At 39.4% G+C, this 13,074-nt stretch overlaps 1 protein-coding gene across 2 annotated transcripts in view; it reads left to right on the forward strand.

The window, feature by feature from the left end:
• Positions 1 to 13,074, forward strand: part of Slc6a14 (solute carrier family 6 member 14) — a 60,460-nt gene that overhangs the window by 23,583 nt on the left and 23,803 nt on the right. The window contains exon 1 of one of the 2 annotated variants that reach the window (NM_001037544.2): positions 12,281 to 12,436. The exons of the other annotated variant lie outside the window; for it this stretch is intronic. Within the exon in view, the coding sequence (NP_001032633.1) occupies positions 12,389 to 12,436 (48 nt within the window). The 5' untranslated portion in view covers positions 12,281 to 12,388. Of the gene's footprint in view, positions 1 to 12,280; positions 12,437 to 13,074 lie in introns of those variants that run through there. 2 annotated transcript variants of the gene reach the window in all.

The raw sequence follows: 13,074 nt of genomic DNA on the forward strand, positions 1-13,074 counted from the left end.
CTGAGGGGTAAGTCTTTTGGTCATTAGGAAAGAAGAGGGCAGGTATGTAGTCTTGGAAAAAAATCTAAAGCAACAGCTTCTTGAAAGGACTAATTAACAAGCAAGCTGTGCCTCAGTAAATAATGTCTGCACACTATCAATTTATCTAATCAGCATACAGTTTATCTCCTCATATTGCCACCCTGTGGTAGTTTCATATTCCAACTAGCTGAGACTATGTGTGAGCAATTGACAGTGCAGAGGAAGGAAGCAAGCAAGAGTATGGGCCACAGGGCACTAAGTTCACAAAATAGCACATTCCCTTCAGCTTCCCACCTTGGATGACATCCACCGAAAGCCAGCAAAGAAGTGCTCCTTGAGGATGGCACTGCTATTTCCCAATAGTCCCAATCTCTAAGACGTTGAAAAGAACTACAGTGAATACTCAACATTACTAGAATATTTTAGATATTCCAACTTTGTTAGAAATTCCAACATTTTCTTGACTGTAGAACTTCAGCTGGACAAATAATAGAGAGTAAGAGATTTTGGAGCAATAAGTCCTTCATGTCACGGATCAGAAAATATGCAATGAAGAGGAACCAGAAAAAACAGGCAGAGGTGGTTGTTGATTGCATGGGAAAGGTCTTTAAGAGACAACAGGGCTGATTTACTTATGAACTGACACAGACTGTGAAGGTCTGCACCACCAGACCCACACAGGTTAAAAACAAAACAAAACAAAACAAAATCTCAGCACTGGCAAAAGAAAGTGCCCATAAAGTCTCATGTCTATCCAATGAGCTATTTACAATTGGTATATGCTGTGAAAGGGAAAATCAGTTTTCTTCAATGGAATGGCATGAGGTATATCATGAACACTCTAGGACAGGCCCCATGCCCAGGAGTAGTTGGCTAAACCAAAATGGACTCCATTGTTTGGGTCTTTTGTGGGTGTGCCTGTGCACTTAAAAGTATTTCTTAACATTATTGGGCCTTTTTTTTTTTGCTTCTTTTAGTTTGGGGTGTTTTTGAGAGAGGCAAAGAGCATGAAGTTGGGTGGGTACGCAGGTGAGAAGGATCTGGAAAAAGTTGTAGTAGGGGAAACAATAGGATCAAAAATGTGACATGAAATTAAATTTTGATAAAACAATAATAAATTTCCAAACAATATTATGGTAAGGAAACAGAAAAATAGAGCAGGTAGATTGTAGGGGATTCCCATTCTTAGAGTTGAGCACATCCCTCTCATTCTTTCTAAGAGTATCAGAAAGTGGATTGAGGTAATTTGAACTTTCGTTTCTATTTGTTGCCTTTTGTTTGCTGTGGTTACTGGCATGGATAGCTCTACAGGGGAAGAACATTAAGTATGTAAAGAATGACAAGATTATCCCAGGATTAGGCTTGCTTGGGGTACCTGTGCCTAGCATTTAAGTAACTTGTAAGTCCTCCCTTTACCATTATGTCCCCTCCACTACCATTTCTTTCCACCTTCCTTTTCATGTTTTGCCTTTCCAGAATAAACATGAATGTAGGGTCAAACACGGGTTTAAAATTAAGCTATCCAATTTAGTTGTACGTAAGAAACACAACTAATAATCAAATTACCTAGACAAAACTCACATTTTGCTATTTTGATATAATTGCATCTAGGCTTTTTGGTAATATATCTGTGTATATGCTCCTAATTTTTTCCCTTTATTTGATGTCATTTCTGACATATAATCACATGTGTTCATATGAAAGGACAACATAAAACCCATTTGTCTCCATTTAAGGACCAGGCCTTATTTTGAATAGAAGGCTTTAAGGCACGAGCTCCAGGAACAGAAGATAAAATCCACAGCAAGATCATAAAATCCCCTCCCAAAATACAGCCTGGGGATAGTCACAAGAATGGGGAAATATCTTATCCTAGGATGGGTCAACTGTGCTGGGCAGTCCTATCTCATCCTGTAAACATTCATGACATAGCAATGCAGACCACTGACCACCTGTGACCCCTCTGGTACATACCAATGAAATTTTAGATTACCCAGTCCTTTTAGAGAGGTTTGTTTGTTTGTTTGTTTGTTTTTTGGTTTTTTTTTTGTTTTTTTGTTTTTTGGCTCCCTATAAGAAGGTCTGTGCGCCTTTGTCTGAGGTTGACATTTTGGAAAATAGTTGACTCCCATATGCTGGTTGTTTCTGCAGGTTGTTTCAGGTCTTCCAGCAGAGTAGCCAGTGCTTAACTGCTGATCCACCCCCCCCCCCCACACACACACAGTTACTCTTTACTTTGAGTCTTTCAAGTGAGGTATAGAACAAGCATCCTCATACAAATGGAATTTGCAACAATTCTACATGGTTAGGGTTAAGGTTGAGATATCCTCTTCAAATTTTCTGTTAAAATTTCCTTGTCATTGTAATGGTACTGGGAGGTGGGTAATTAGTTCTGGGAGAGTTCTGCTCTCATGAATACATTAATGCAGTTATTATTGGGAGTCTGTCCTGATTAAAAAGATTAGTTCTGCCTGATTTCCTCTCTGTCTTATACAGGCTTTCTTGCCTTTCAGCCATTTTAGGATGCAGCAAATTCTAATGCCGAGCATCTGAACTTCTCAGTCACTAAAACTCACACGTTAAAATAGTATGGGCTACACTTGCTGTAGTTTGGGACATTCTGTTTTCACTGAGGAAAATGAGCTAATATGTATACCTTAGAAAATTCTCAGAATATTCTTTCTTTTAAAGATACATTTTTTAGCCATGGAGTAAAGTATGAATTTAAATATCGCTTCTCAATGTCAACAAAACACAAGTGTTTACTGAGATCTTTTTCATGGCAGTTGGGGTATATCAACAAACAAAACAAGGTTCCTTGCCAAACTAACTCCATGGCAGTACCTTTAGCTTTACTCCAAAAATTTTAGGTCTCTTTTGACTGGCAATATGCTATTTTATAAAAATTCTTGCCTCATTACCATGATGTTGTCTCTTAATATTCTCTAAGTATTTTAATCATTTGAATACTGCAATGTGCATTAGATTTCACTACTTTATTAAACATTGTCTTGTTTGATACCTTAATTCTGCTCCTAAAAGACTGCAAGTTCCTTATAGACATTGTTCTAAGTATAATGAATATGTCAGAACCTCACATTGGTTGCAATGACAAAATTGTGTGTGAAGCCTTTTTTTTCTGTTTTGAATAAACACTGTCCAAAGAGACATTACCACGGAGATTCAGAAAAATCTTCATGCAAATTCCATTTACACGAGTAAGAGGGATTACCGATTGATAAAGGTGTTCTCGGCAGCCAGAGGTTCTATAAGAGGAGGAATCGGAGAGAAACTTCAAAGAATTCACAATATTTTACAACATAAGTTTGTTTTGAGCTATATCCCTAGTCCAAGAAGTTGAAACTTGATGTTCTAGAACAATACAGCAGAAGCTACATGCTCATATAAATCTGCCAAACTTCCCATGCACCAATGATTCGGATATTTGTCATGTAGTCAGCATCAATGACTAGCCATTCATAGCCAATGACTTCGTGACAGCTGAGTGCAGGTTGTACGAATAATTCTTCTCACCTCTGACCAGGCATAGGAGAAAGGGACTCTGAAAAGATGGATAACAAATGGAAGAATGATTTGTATTCCTTGACTTTGGCTAGCTCCTTGACATGACGTGTGGCAGTATAGTGGGGCAAAAGGACAAAAAATAAGCTTCATTCAATTATAATGTTAGTTTTTACTTGACTATTTTCCTTTTTAAAATTAATCTCATCATCATCGAGTGTGTGTGTGTGTGTGTGTGTGTGTGTGTGTGTGTGTGTGTGTGTAATATTAGTGTGTAGGTCAGAAGAGTCAATTCTCTGGGAGTCAATTCTCTCCTTCCACCAAAGGTCTTGACTCCCCTCAAACTTGGTCCCTCTATCTTATGTGTCGTCTTGCTGGTCTGAATGTATATTTCTAAATAATGTAATACTAGGCTGAACTTTTTGTCCCCACCACCACCACCACTTTTTTTATACTTAAACCTTTGTTTTTGTTGACATGGGGTTTTATTATGCAACCTCAAATTCATAGAGATCATCCTACTTTCCTTTCCCAAGTGCTTGGATTAAAGGTATGCAACACCATGCCTGGCTATTTGATTTATAATAATTTACCATGTTTCAGGCTGGTTCATGGCACATAAGTATCAGAGAACTGTCTTATCTGGCCTCAGTGGGAGAGGTTGTGCCTAATCCTGTGGAGACTTGATGAGCCATGGAAGGGGGATGCCACAGGTCAGGAGGGAGGCTCCCCTTCAAAGGTGAATAGGAGGGAGGAAGAACTCTGTGAGAATGGACCAGGGAGGGAGAGCAACATTTATGATGTAAATAAATAAAATAATTAATTAATAATAAAAATAAAATGCTCTATGATTAAAATACAAAGATAATTTCCCATGTTTATGAGATGCACAGTGATAATTCAATATAATAATATAATGACCAAAGTAATATAATGAGTACTTCCTTTTCTTCCACTGTTAATGATGTCTAAGCATTGGAAACTTCATATTCTTCTTGTTAGTTTGATTGTTATCTGGGCTTAGTGGTGATTTGTACAATTTTGCCTACTAAGGAAAATGGGAAGATTACAAGGACAAGCCTACTTCGGGTTCCATAGCAAATTTGAGACTATTTCGGGCAATTTTGTTCAATCTTGCCTCAAAACAAATTAATGAGAAGATTTGAGGGTTTAGCTTGGCAGTGCATTTTCTGTGTGTGGAAGCCTCTGCCTGTCTTCAAACCTTGTAAATTCAAGAAACTGTACACATTCTAGGCATACATATTATGGACAGTAGTTTCCTTTTTCTGTTGTGGAAAGTCAGAACTAGTAATCTCATAAAGCAGAGTAGGGTAGCGGCCAGCAGGGCCTGACATGAGCAGGATGGAGTGGAGAAAAAAAGGACGGAGAGTTTAGGTTAGCCTTTTTTTAAAGGTGACAAGATAAGCAAGTGTTTTCAAATGTTAGACATGGGACCATCAGGGGATGCAGCTCAGTTTATAGAGTGCTTGCTTAGCTTTCAGAAAACTTTATCTCTGAACAAACAAAGCATGAAAACTGTAGTCCTTGCACTTTGAGAGTGGAGACAAGAGGATCAGAAATTCATGGTCATCCTTGCCTGGTAAGTTGGCCTACATGAAGCACTGATTCAAGAAAAAATGGAAATCGAATGTACCCTGGCTAAGGAAGTACTTGGGAAAAGAATGTTATCTGTTCCTACCACTGTTTAATGAAGTGGTTATCAATCTAGGATTTTCCCTATTTCCTAGAGGCTTTCTAGTTAAAGTAAGCAATCTTTCAGAAAATTTGCATTTTGTAGATCCCTAGCTTCCTTTTCATAAAAAAGTCACATGAAGGCAATATGCTTTTTTTTTTTTTTTTGGAAACATAGACCTAGTACCCATGGTACCTATTGCATCCAGTGCACATCATTGGAATGAGCCACTCCAGTTGGTCAAAGGATTTAACAAAATATTAAAGAGACTGCCTTGTAATGTTCTGTATTTTAAGTAATATTTTCTTGTAAGTTTCAATCACACAGCTTCCTTCATTTCTAGACACAAAAGTTCTAAACAAGTGAGTCAGGCGGTAACCCAAACCGAGGCATTAGCTGGTATTGTGTAATTACAGGACAGGTGTATCACAGCTCCTAAACCTGAAAACAACAAAATCCCAGTACCACAGGGTCATGGGCACCCAAGAGCACTAGTAAATGATTGGTGTACCTCATCAATACTAAGAACTGTAAGAATACCAGTTACAGAGCTGAACTTCACTCTATTCATAACTCCTCTCAGATATTGGTGCTATGTTCATAGCAGGGTTGAGTGCAGGCAGCAAAACCTAGGAAATGGCTTATACACAGCATCAGCCTAGCAGCCTTCAGCAGTCTCCCAAGAAGGATGTCCTGACTTTAGCAGTGAGATAACAGCAGGTATTAAGGGGTTATCTGTTTGGTGTGGTGGCTGCATACTGACTGCCCTTTGTGTTTTAAGGGAATAGAAGAGTAGAAGAGGGAAGCCTACCCAGAAGGGGAAAATAGTCCAGAACAAGGACTGGGTGAGGCAAGACTCACTAGAAGAAGGAGAAGAAGTAAATAAGAGGTGATTGTTAAGAGACAGGAAAGAAGTCATAGAATAATCAGAAAATGCTGAAATGGGAAGGAGTTACATTCACACACCAAGTATAATGATTTGGGAACAGGGCAGGTTTGTTGCCAGAACTAAATGTTCAATATTTTCCAAAGTTTATTATTTTAGACAGTTCTTTCACATCCCTGTGACTGTTTTGTTCATCTGTAAAAATAGGAGTAATGCTAGTAGTTTTTATGGGGGTGAGCTGTTCTCATGATTGAAAAATACCACTTACGTAGGGTACAATATATGGTAAGTGTTGAAAAGAAAGACTCATATTAAGGTGGTGGTTCTTGTTATTATTGTTACAGATGGTCGCATTGTTACTGTTAGGAGCAATGTCTAACTATGATAAAGCCAGAACAATTCAATTGCCATAATCTTCCTTAAGAACAGAATGCACATTAACAAAAAATGCCTCAGATCGCCTTGGGGTGTGTGTGTGTCAATTTTAGCAAAAAGAGGTCTGGATGTTGGGGTCATGGCAAACAAGAAATAAAATCCCATTATCCTACTCACATATTGACATTCTACTGCATGTCGCTTTCACATGAAAGAGCTTCAGCCAAGCGAGAAAATTTAAAGCTATACTTTTTTACATGGTTGGTTAGGTTCGTAGCACTTCCTTCTGCAGTGCTTTAGAATATGCAGTGATCTGCTTTAACCCTAATCATCAGAGAGAAAGAGACTGAAAACAAGTGTACATGATCACAGGATTAGCAACTCATATTCACTGATTTGCCTTCATCTCTTCATATTAATCTAGTAGTACATAGATTATGAGGAGGCTCCACAGTGACATTTTCATGTCTCTTTCTCAAGTAGATCACAAGAGCAGTACACTCTACGGATCACATGAATGATTTCCCCTGGTGGGAAAGCAAAATTTCAGCTTCCTATTTTCTTAAGGATATGGACTTTAAAGGACACTACATATATTTCTGACAAAATGTACTGTTGTGTATGCAAACTAGCAACAAGTATTCCTTACAGCAACACTTTTAAAAGGAGAAATACCTGTGTTTCTAAGGTGTAGGCTCTGTTCCTGTTTTAATGCCCCATTACAATAGTCTCAAATAACCAGGTCAAGGTAAAATATTCACTGGTACTACCAACTTAACAAGTGAGTCTAGTGACAACTACCATTCAATTTCAGTGTGAATGAAAGAATGAATATTGTACTAAAAAAGGACTTTTCTATCCCAAGAGAAAAAACTTCTTAGTTGATCTATTAATAATCCCCCCAAAGTTGACTCATGTCCATTGTTATGTTAATTCAAATACATTTGGTTAAAGCCATTCATAAAAAAATTGCATTGTGTCTTATGGTTATCTACACATTTTCATATTCCTTAGGTACCAATCTCTGTGTGTCTGTAATACTTTAGGGAAAAAGGTACTAGAGTCTAGGCTATAGCTGCTGAAAGTTCTCTATCCTGAAGCACTCAGCACTTACTGCCTTTATATACCTCAGCTGAATCCAACCTTCTCATAATTGGCTCCTGCACATTCACAATGTGAGACACACAAGGTGGAAAGTGCAGGTGTGGACCAAGCTACACCTTCTTCAAAGACTCTCTTCAGAGAAGTATCTTAAGTCTCATTGAGAAAGAAGCTAAAGAGAATTTCATTCATGCATAATATTCTATTTGGTATGGAAAATCAAGTGATGATTATTTCATGGCATCATTAACACTAATAGAATAGCAAACTCTATGCCTCAGGGATGCCCAGAAAATCTTCTAAGATATTGTTTCTCTTAGTTTCTTATTGAATTAGAACACAGCATAGTAACTGATTTGAAACTCCAGCTCCAGAGGGACCAGATGTCTATAAACACCATAGGTACCTGCACTTCCATGCACATACCTCTCTGCATAATTAAAATATAATCGATACAATTAAAAATAAAGGATAAATCTCCCATGTCAATATGTTACTATTTTCTATTTATTAAGGCTCACAAATTGTCGAAAGTAATATATAGTGTGAAAATTCAAGATAGTTGTTAAACTTGCAAGGGTAATGTGGAGTTTTCTAAATGCTTCCAGTTGGACAGGAGCATGAGATTTGTAAAAAGTCATCATGCTGTACAACCATAACATGCACTTTCCCTATGTATGTTCACTTCAATATAAGGTTTGTCCAAACTTTAAGAAAGCATTATGGTATGCCAATGTAAAAATAAAATTCATGACTTTTACCGTCTGAATTAAGAAAAATCCAGTATGGAATTGATGTCATGAGCTAGTGTTTTGTTAAGCTCAGCTTGCTAGGCTTTATGTTCTATAGGAATTATCTGCCCATTTACTCATTGGTTTAGACTAATGTGTCATTAGCCTCTCTCCTCTGACAGTAAGATCTAGGCAACAGAGCTCTCCTTCTCCTTCTCCTTCTCCTTCTCCTTCTCCTTCTCCTTCTCCTTCTCCTTCTCCTTCTCCTTCTCCTTCTCCTTCTCCTTCTCCTTCTCCTTCTCCTTCTCCTCCTTCTCCTTCTCCTTCTCCTCCTTCTCCTTCTCCTCCTTCTCCTTCTCCTTCTCCTTCTCCTTCTCCTTCTCCTTCTCCTTCTTCCTCTTCCTCTTCCTCCTCTTTCTTCTCTTCCTCTCCCCCTCCCCTTCCTTCCCCTTCTCCTTTTCTTCCTCCCTTTCTCCTTTCATCCCTCTCTCTCTACCTCCTTCCTTCCCTCCGTTCTCCCCACTCTACCCACTGATTCTGGGAATTTAGTTTAATTCAGGACCTTTCACATGCTATACAAATATTCTAACCCTTTTTTGAATAAAATCTTGTTTCTTCCCAAATACTCTCTGATTAGGAAGTTAAAAATTTTAACTCAGTTTCCTGGAAAAATACAAATAGAAATGCATCTTTCCTTGCTGATAACTTACTTCTAAATGAATCTTCCCATTCCTGACAATAGTGCTTTTAAAAAAGATAATCATATTCTGGTTTGTGGTATGTATAAGTCAATGACAAGATGCCCCTTCGTTCAAAGTTGATCACTCTACAACCCAGTAAATGGGATGACGGTCTCCACTTTTCATTTAGACCTCTTTTTACAGCAAAAGCAGATCTTGTCATTCCCAAGGTACCTATCACTTTAGTATTTGCTGTTGGAGCATAAGCTTAGGGTTTCACTGCACAGCCCATGTCCACTCATACTTTCCCCAACCTTATTTCTCATCACTCTAGCTCTCAGCATATTATCCTTAAGAGTTCCTTCACCTGCTCATTCATATAGCTGGGAACCTATGAAGGAATTTTTATGCTTCTCTGGCTTGTTTATTCACTCATTTTCTATACTTAGCACTATACTTAGTCTCTGTCTCTCTCTGTCTGTCTCTCTTTCTGTCTCTCTCTTTGTGTGTGTGTGTATATGAGAGAGAGAGAGAGAGAAAGAGAGAGAGAGAGAGAGAGAGAGAGAGAGAGAGAGAGAGAGAGAGAGAGAGATTACTCATGTATGGAATTGGAAGACAATCGCCTTCGCCCTCGAAGCCATTTCACCACTGTCATTTCTATTTTCCTTCTAATTTCCAAATACACAATTCGCAAATGTGATTTGTTCATCAATTGATATGCTAGACAGAAAGAAGACAAAATATTCCCCTAACATTAGTTGATGTCTCAAAAGTAAATTATTTTTCTTAAAAAAACTTTATGTATGCAAAAGCATCTACTTGTATGGATGTACAACTTGTATGTGCAGGTGCTGTGGGAGGTGAGAATGAGGCATTGGAGCTTCTGGAGTTGGCGTTACCTGTAGTTGTGTGAGCTGTCTAATGTGAGTGCTGAGAACCAAACCTGGGCTACCTGCATGAATAACCGCTGAGCCATCTTTCTAGTCCTGAAAAGCGAATTCTTAACACTAGTTTTTTTTCCCTTTGCTTTGATAGTAAAATCATTAAATAGGTTACCTGAGTCACATTTTTATTTGTTTTGAAATAGAGTGTCCCATAAGCCAGACAGATCTTGGACTCATTATGAAGCCAAGGGTGACATTAAACTCCTGCTCCTCCTGCTTTGATCACTCAAGGCCTAGGATTAAAGGACTGCACTACCTCACACAGCTCTGAGTCAAATGGTACACATTTGCTGGACTGTACTGGGCTCTAGTGATTAGAGTACAAGGAGGCTTCAGGTAGTCTTCGTGCACTCAAAGGGTTTAATAGTTTATAGGACTGTGGGAAAATCATTTCACACAATTTCCAAAGAATGTAAGGTAGCATAGGAATAGAGAAGCATCTAAATCAGGTCTGTCGTAATACAGAAGGAGCTCTGTGGAAAGATCCAGAGAAGATGACAGCTAAGCACGGGTTTAAAGGATGAGTGAGTAGTAGTTAACCAAATAAGGAAGATATGGGAATTTCCAGAAGAAATAATGACATGAGTAAAGGTGCATAGGTGAGAAACACTATGTACAGACTAGGACACACAAGCTGAAGAGTTAGTGACAAAGAATGGCAAGAAATGATGTCATACAAGTAGGTAGACAGTCAGATGATGAAGTACTATGCCTAGTAATCGGATGAATGTTTCCTTCCAATAAACCACAGAATGTGTATTCACTAAAATATCCTTTATCATAAAGTTATCTCAGTTGCTCTAACCTCAATATTGACTGAAAACTTTCTACTGTGTAATGTTGTCTCTTCCATACATATTGTGTTGCCCACAATTAGCCTGCCACTAGGATAATTTTTTCTCCTTCTATTTCTTTATTTTCCTGCTGTTTACCGTGGCTAATGGTGGGTTACTTTTAATCACATGAGACTTTAATAGTTTGCTGAATACTGTTTGGCTTGCTTCTCAGCTCTTTTATAAATCCTTTTATACTGCGTTTTCTTCTATGGATCAAATAGGCTAATGATTCCTTCATCTAAGCTGTTAGGTCATACCCATACTCTAGAATAGTATTAAGGAGATATTTGAGTGTTCTCCCCCCACCTCTCTCTCCTCCTCTCCACATACACTTATATGTATGTGTGGTGTAAAGTGTGTGTGCATATAAAAATCTCAATCAAGCCTGGGAGATATTCATCACAAGGTCCAGGCAAAGTATCGATACTTTTGAGCCACAACCTCTCGGCATCCCTGTGTACTTTGCTCTATCCACCTGAACTCCTGAGGGCATGCTTCTATTGCAAATGGAAAATCCTTTCAGCCAGTGGGGAACAAAGGATCTATGCATAGATGAAAAGTTGGCTCTCTGTAGGTTCCTTTGTTTGCATGAATTTAAACGATTTGGTAGAACTGCCACCATCTCTTACATGGACAGATTGAGTGTAGATTCTTTGAATTTTTGATGAAGAGGTGCTACACTAGTGATCAGATTTACAGTCTTTCCTCTATGACTAATCTGGCTTGTTTCCTTATAGTTTATTTTCTAGGCCTCGCCTTTCTCTCAGAGTGAAGTCCTTTGTTAAGGTTCGGATTTCCCATAAACCTGCTCAATAATTTGTTTGTGTTTGGCTTCTTTGAAATACTACACAAAGCAATCCTTGTAAAAGGCAAAACTATTCCGAAGTCTGAGAAAGGAACTCGGGACATAGATTCAAAGTTGCTCTTTTCAGGTAGAGGCAGCTGGGTAATCTTATCTTAACTGGCTACATTTCAAGGAGCCCAATTCAGGGGCTTTACCCTGTGGGATCAGCAGCATTCGCTCCAGGTGATGAAGAGCTTTCTAGTGAGGGGCAAATCTTTTGGAAATGTGAGGGCCCTGAGTCGTCTAGTCTGTTCACAAAAATCATAGCAAATAAAATGAACCCAGGGGATTGGATCTTTCCTACCTACAGCACCAGGGGAGATCAGCACTTGGGCCCAGGACAGAGACCTGACTGAGAAGCTTGGTTTAGAAGAAGCCAGGAATCCAGGAAAGGAGGCAAGATTGCTAAGGCACCTGCACAGCTCTGAGTCAAAAGTTGTCAGTCTTCTTTGGCTCTGGCTGCGCAGCTCAATTGCTCACAGCCCTGCCCTTTCCTAGGGCTGGGGCAAGGAATTGCTACATGCAGGATTACCTGGGGGAAAAACCAGAGGCTCGCTTTGGTCCCTTCCGGTAATTGAAAGGACTGGGCGTCAGGGAGGGGGAGGAGAGAGCTTCCCTCCATAAATGGTCCCACCCCTGGGCAAGGTGGCTCACTTTGGGAGGTAGCAACGGGGGAGTGTGCACCTGCCAACGTCAAGCTCAGCCAGACTGTGAGAAGAGGCGAGGCGAAGGCACGCCAAGGGAGCGAGTGAACCATGGACAGATTGAAGTGCCCGAGCTTCTTCAAGTGCAGACAGAAGGAGGTAGGGGTCTGGAAGTTTCTGGTGGTATAGGGGGGTCAGAAAGGGAAAGTAAGGAGGAAGAGTGAGCCTCTGTTTGTTTTGCTTTCTGTGGCTATTCCTTATTTTGCACATTTCTTTCTCTTCAACTCTTTTCAAGTATGTTTGTATGTTCCCACAAAGTCGAAGTGAAAAACAACTTTCTTGCTGGTAGTGAGGAAACTTCGGAGGACCTTAATCTGTACCTTGAGAACACCCAGAGAATGCTGCTCTTTGTCTGTGTTCATATGCTGCAGGGGAATGCAAAAATGTACTGTCCTTATCTGACCCTGGGAGCATTCCATACCCAAGCAGCCATTAGGTTGGGAAAGAATCCCTGTCCAAGGAGGAGGAGAGGAGAGAGGAGAGAGGAGAGAGAGGGGGGGAGAGAGAGAGAGAGAGAGAGAGAGAGAGAGAGAGAGAGAGAGAGAGAGAGAGAGAGAGAGTTGCTCCACCTGGTGGGACAGGAAAATTTGTCTCTGCTATTTTTCTGTTACTTGTCACACTGATTGTGTGCTCTAAAAACTGTATGAACTGATTTTTATTTAATTAGAAGCTAGATCTGATATTTCTTAGTGACCTGCTATAATCTCAGGAATGTTGACTCTTCCTAATTTATACTC

The sequence above is a fragment of the Rattus norvegicus genome, chromosome X (genome assembly GCF_036323735.1).
Source record: "Rattus norvegicus strain BN/NHsdMcwi chromosome X, GRCr8, whole genome shotgun sequence".
Taxonomy (NCBI): Eukaryota; Metazoa; Chordata; class Mammalia; order Rodentia; family Muridae; genus Rattus; species Rattus norvegicus.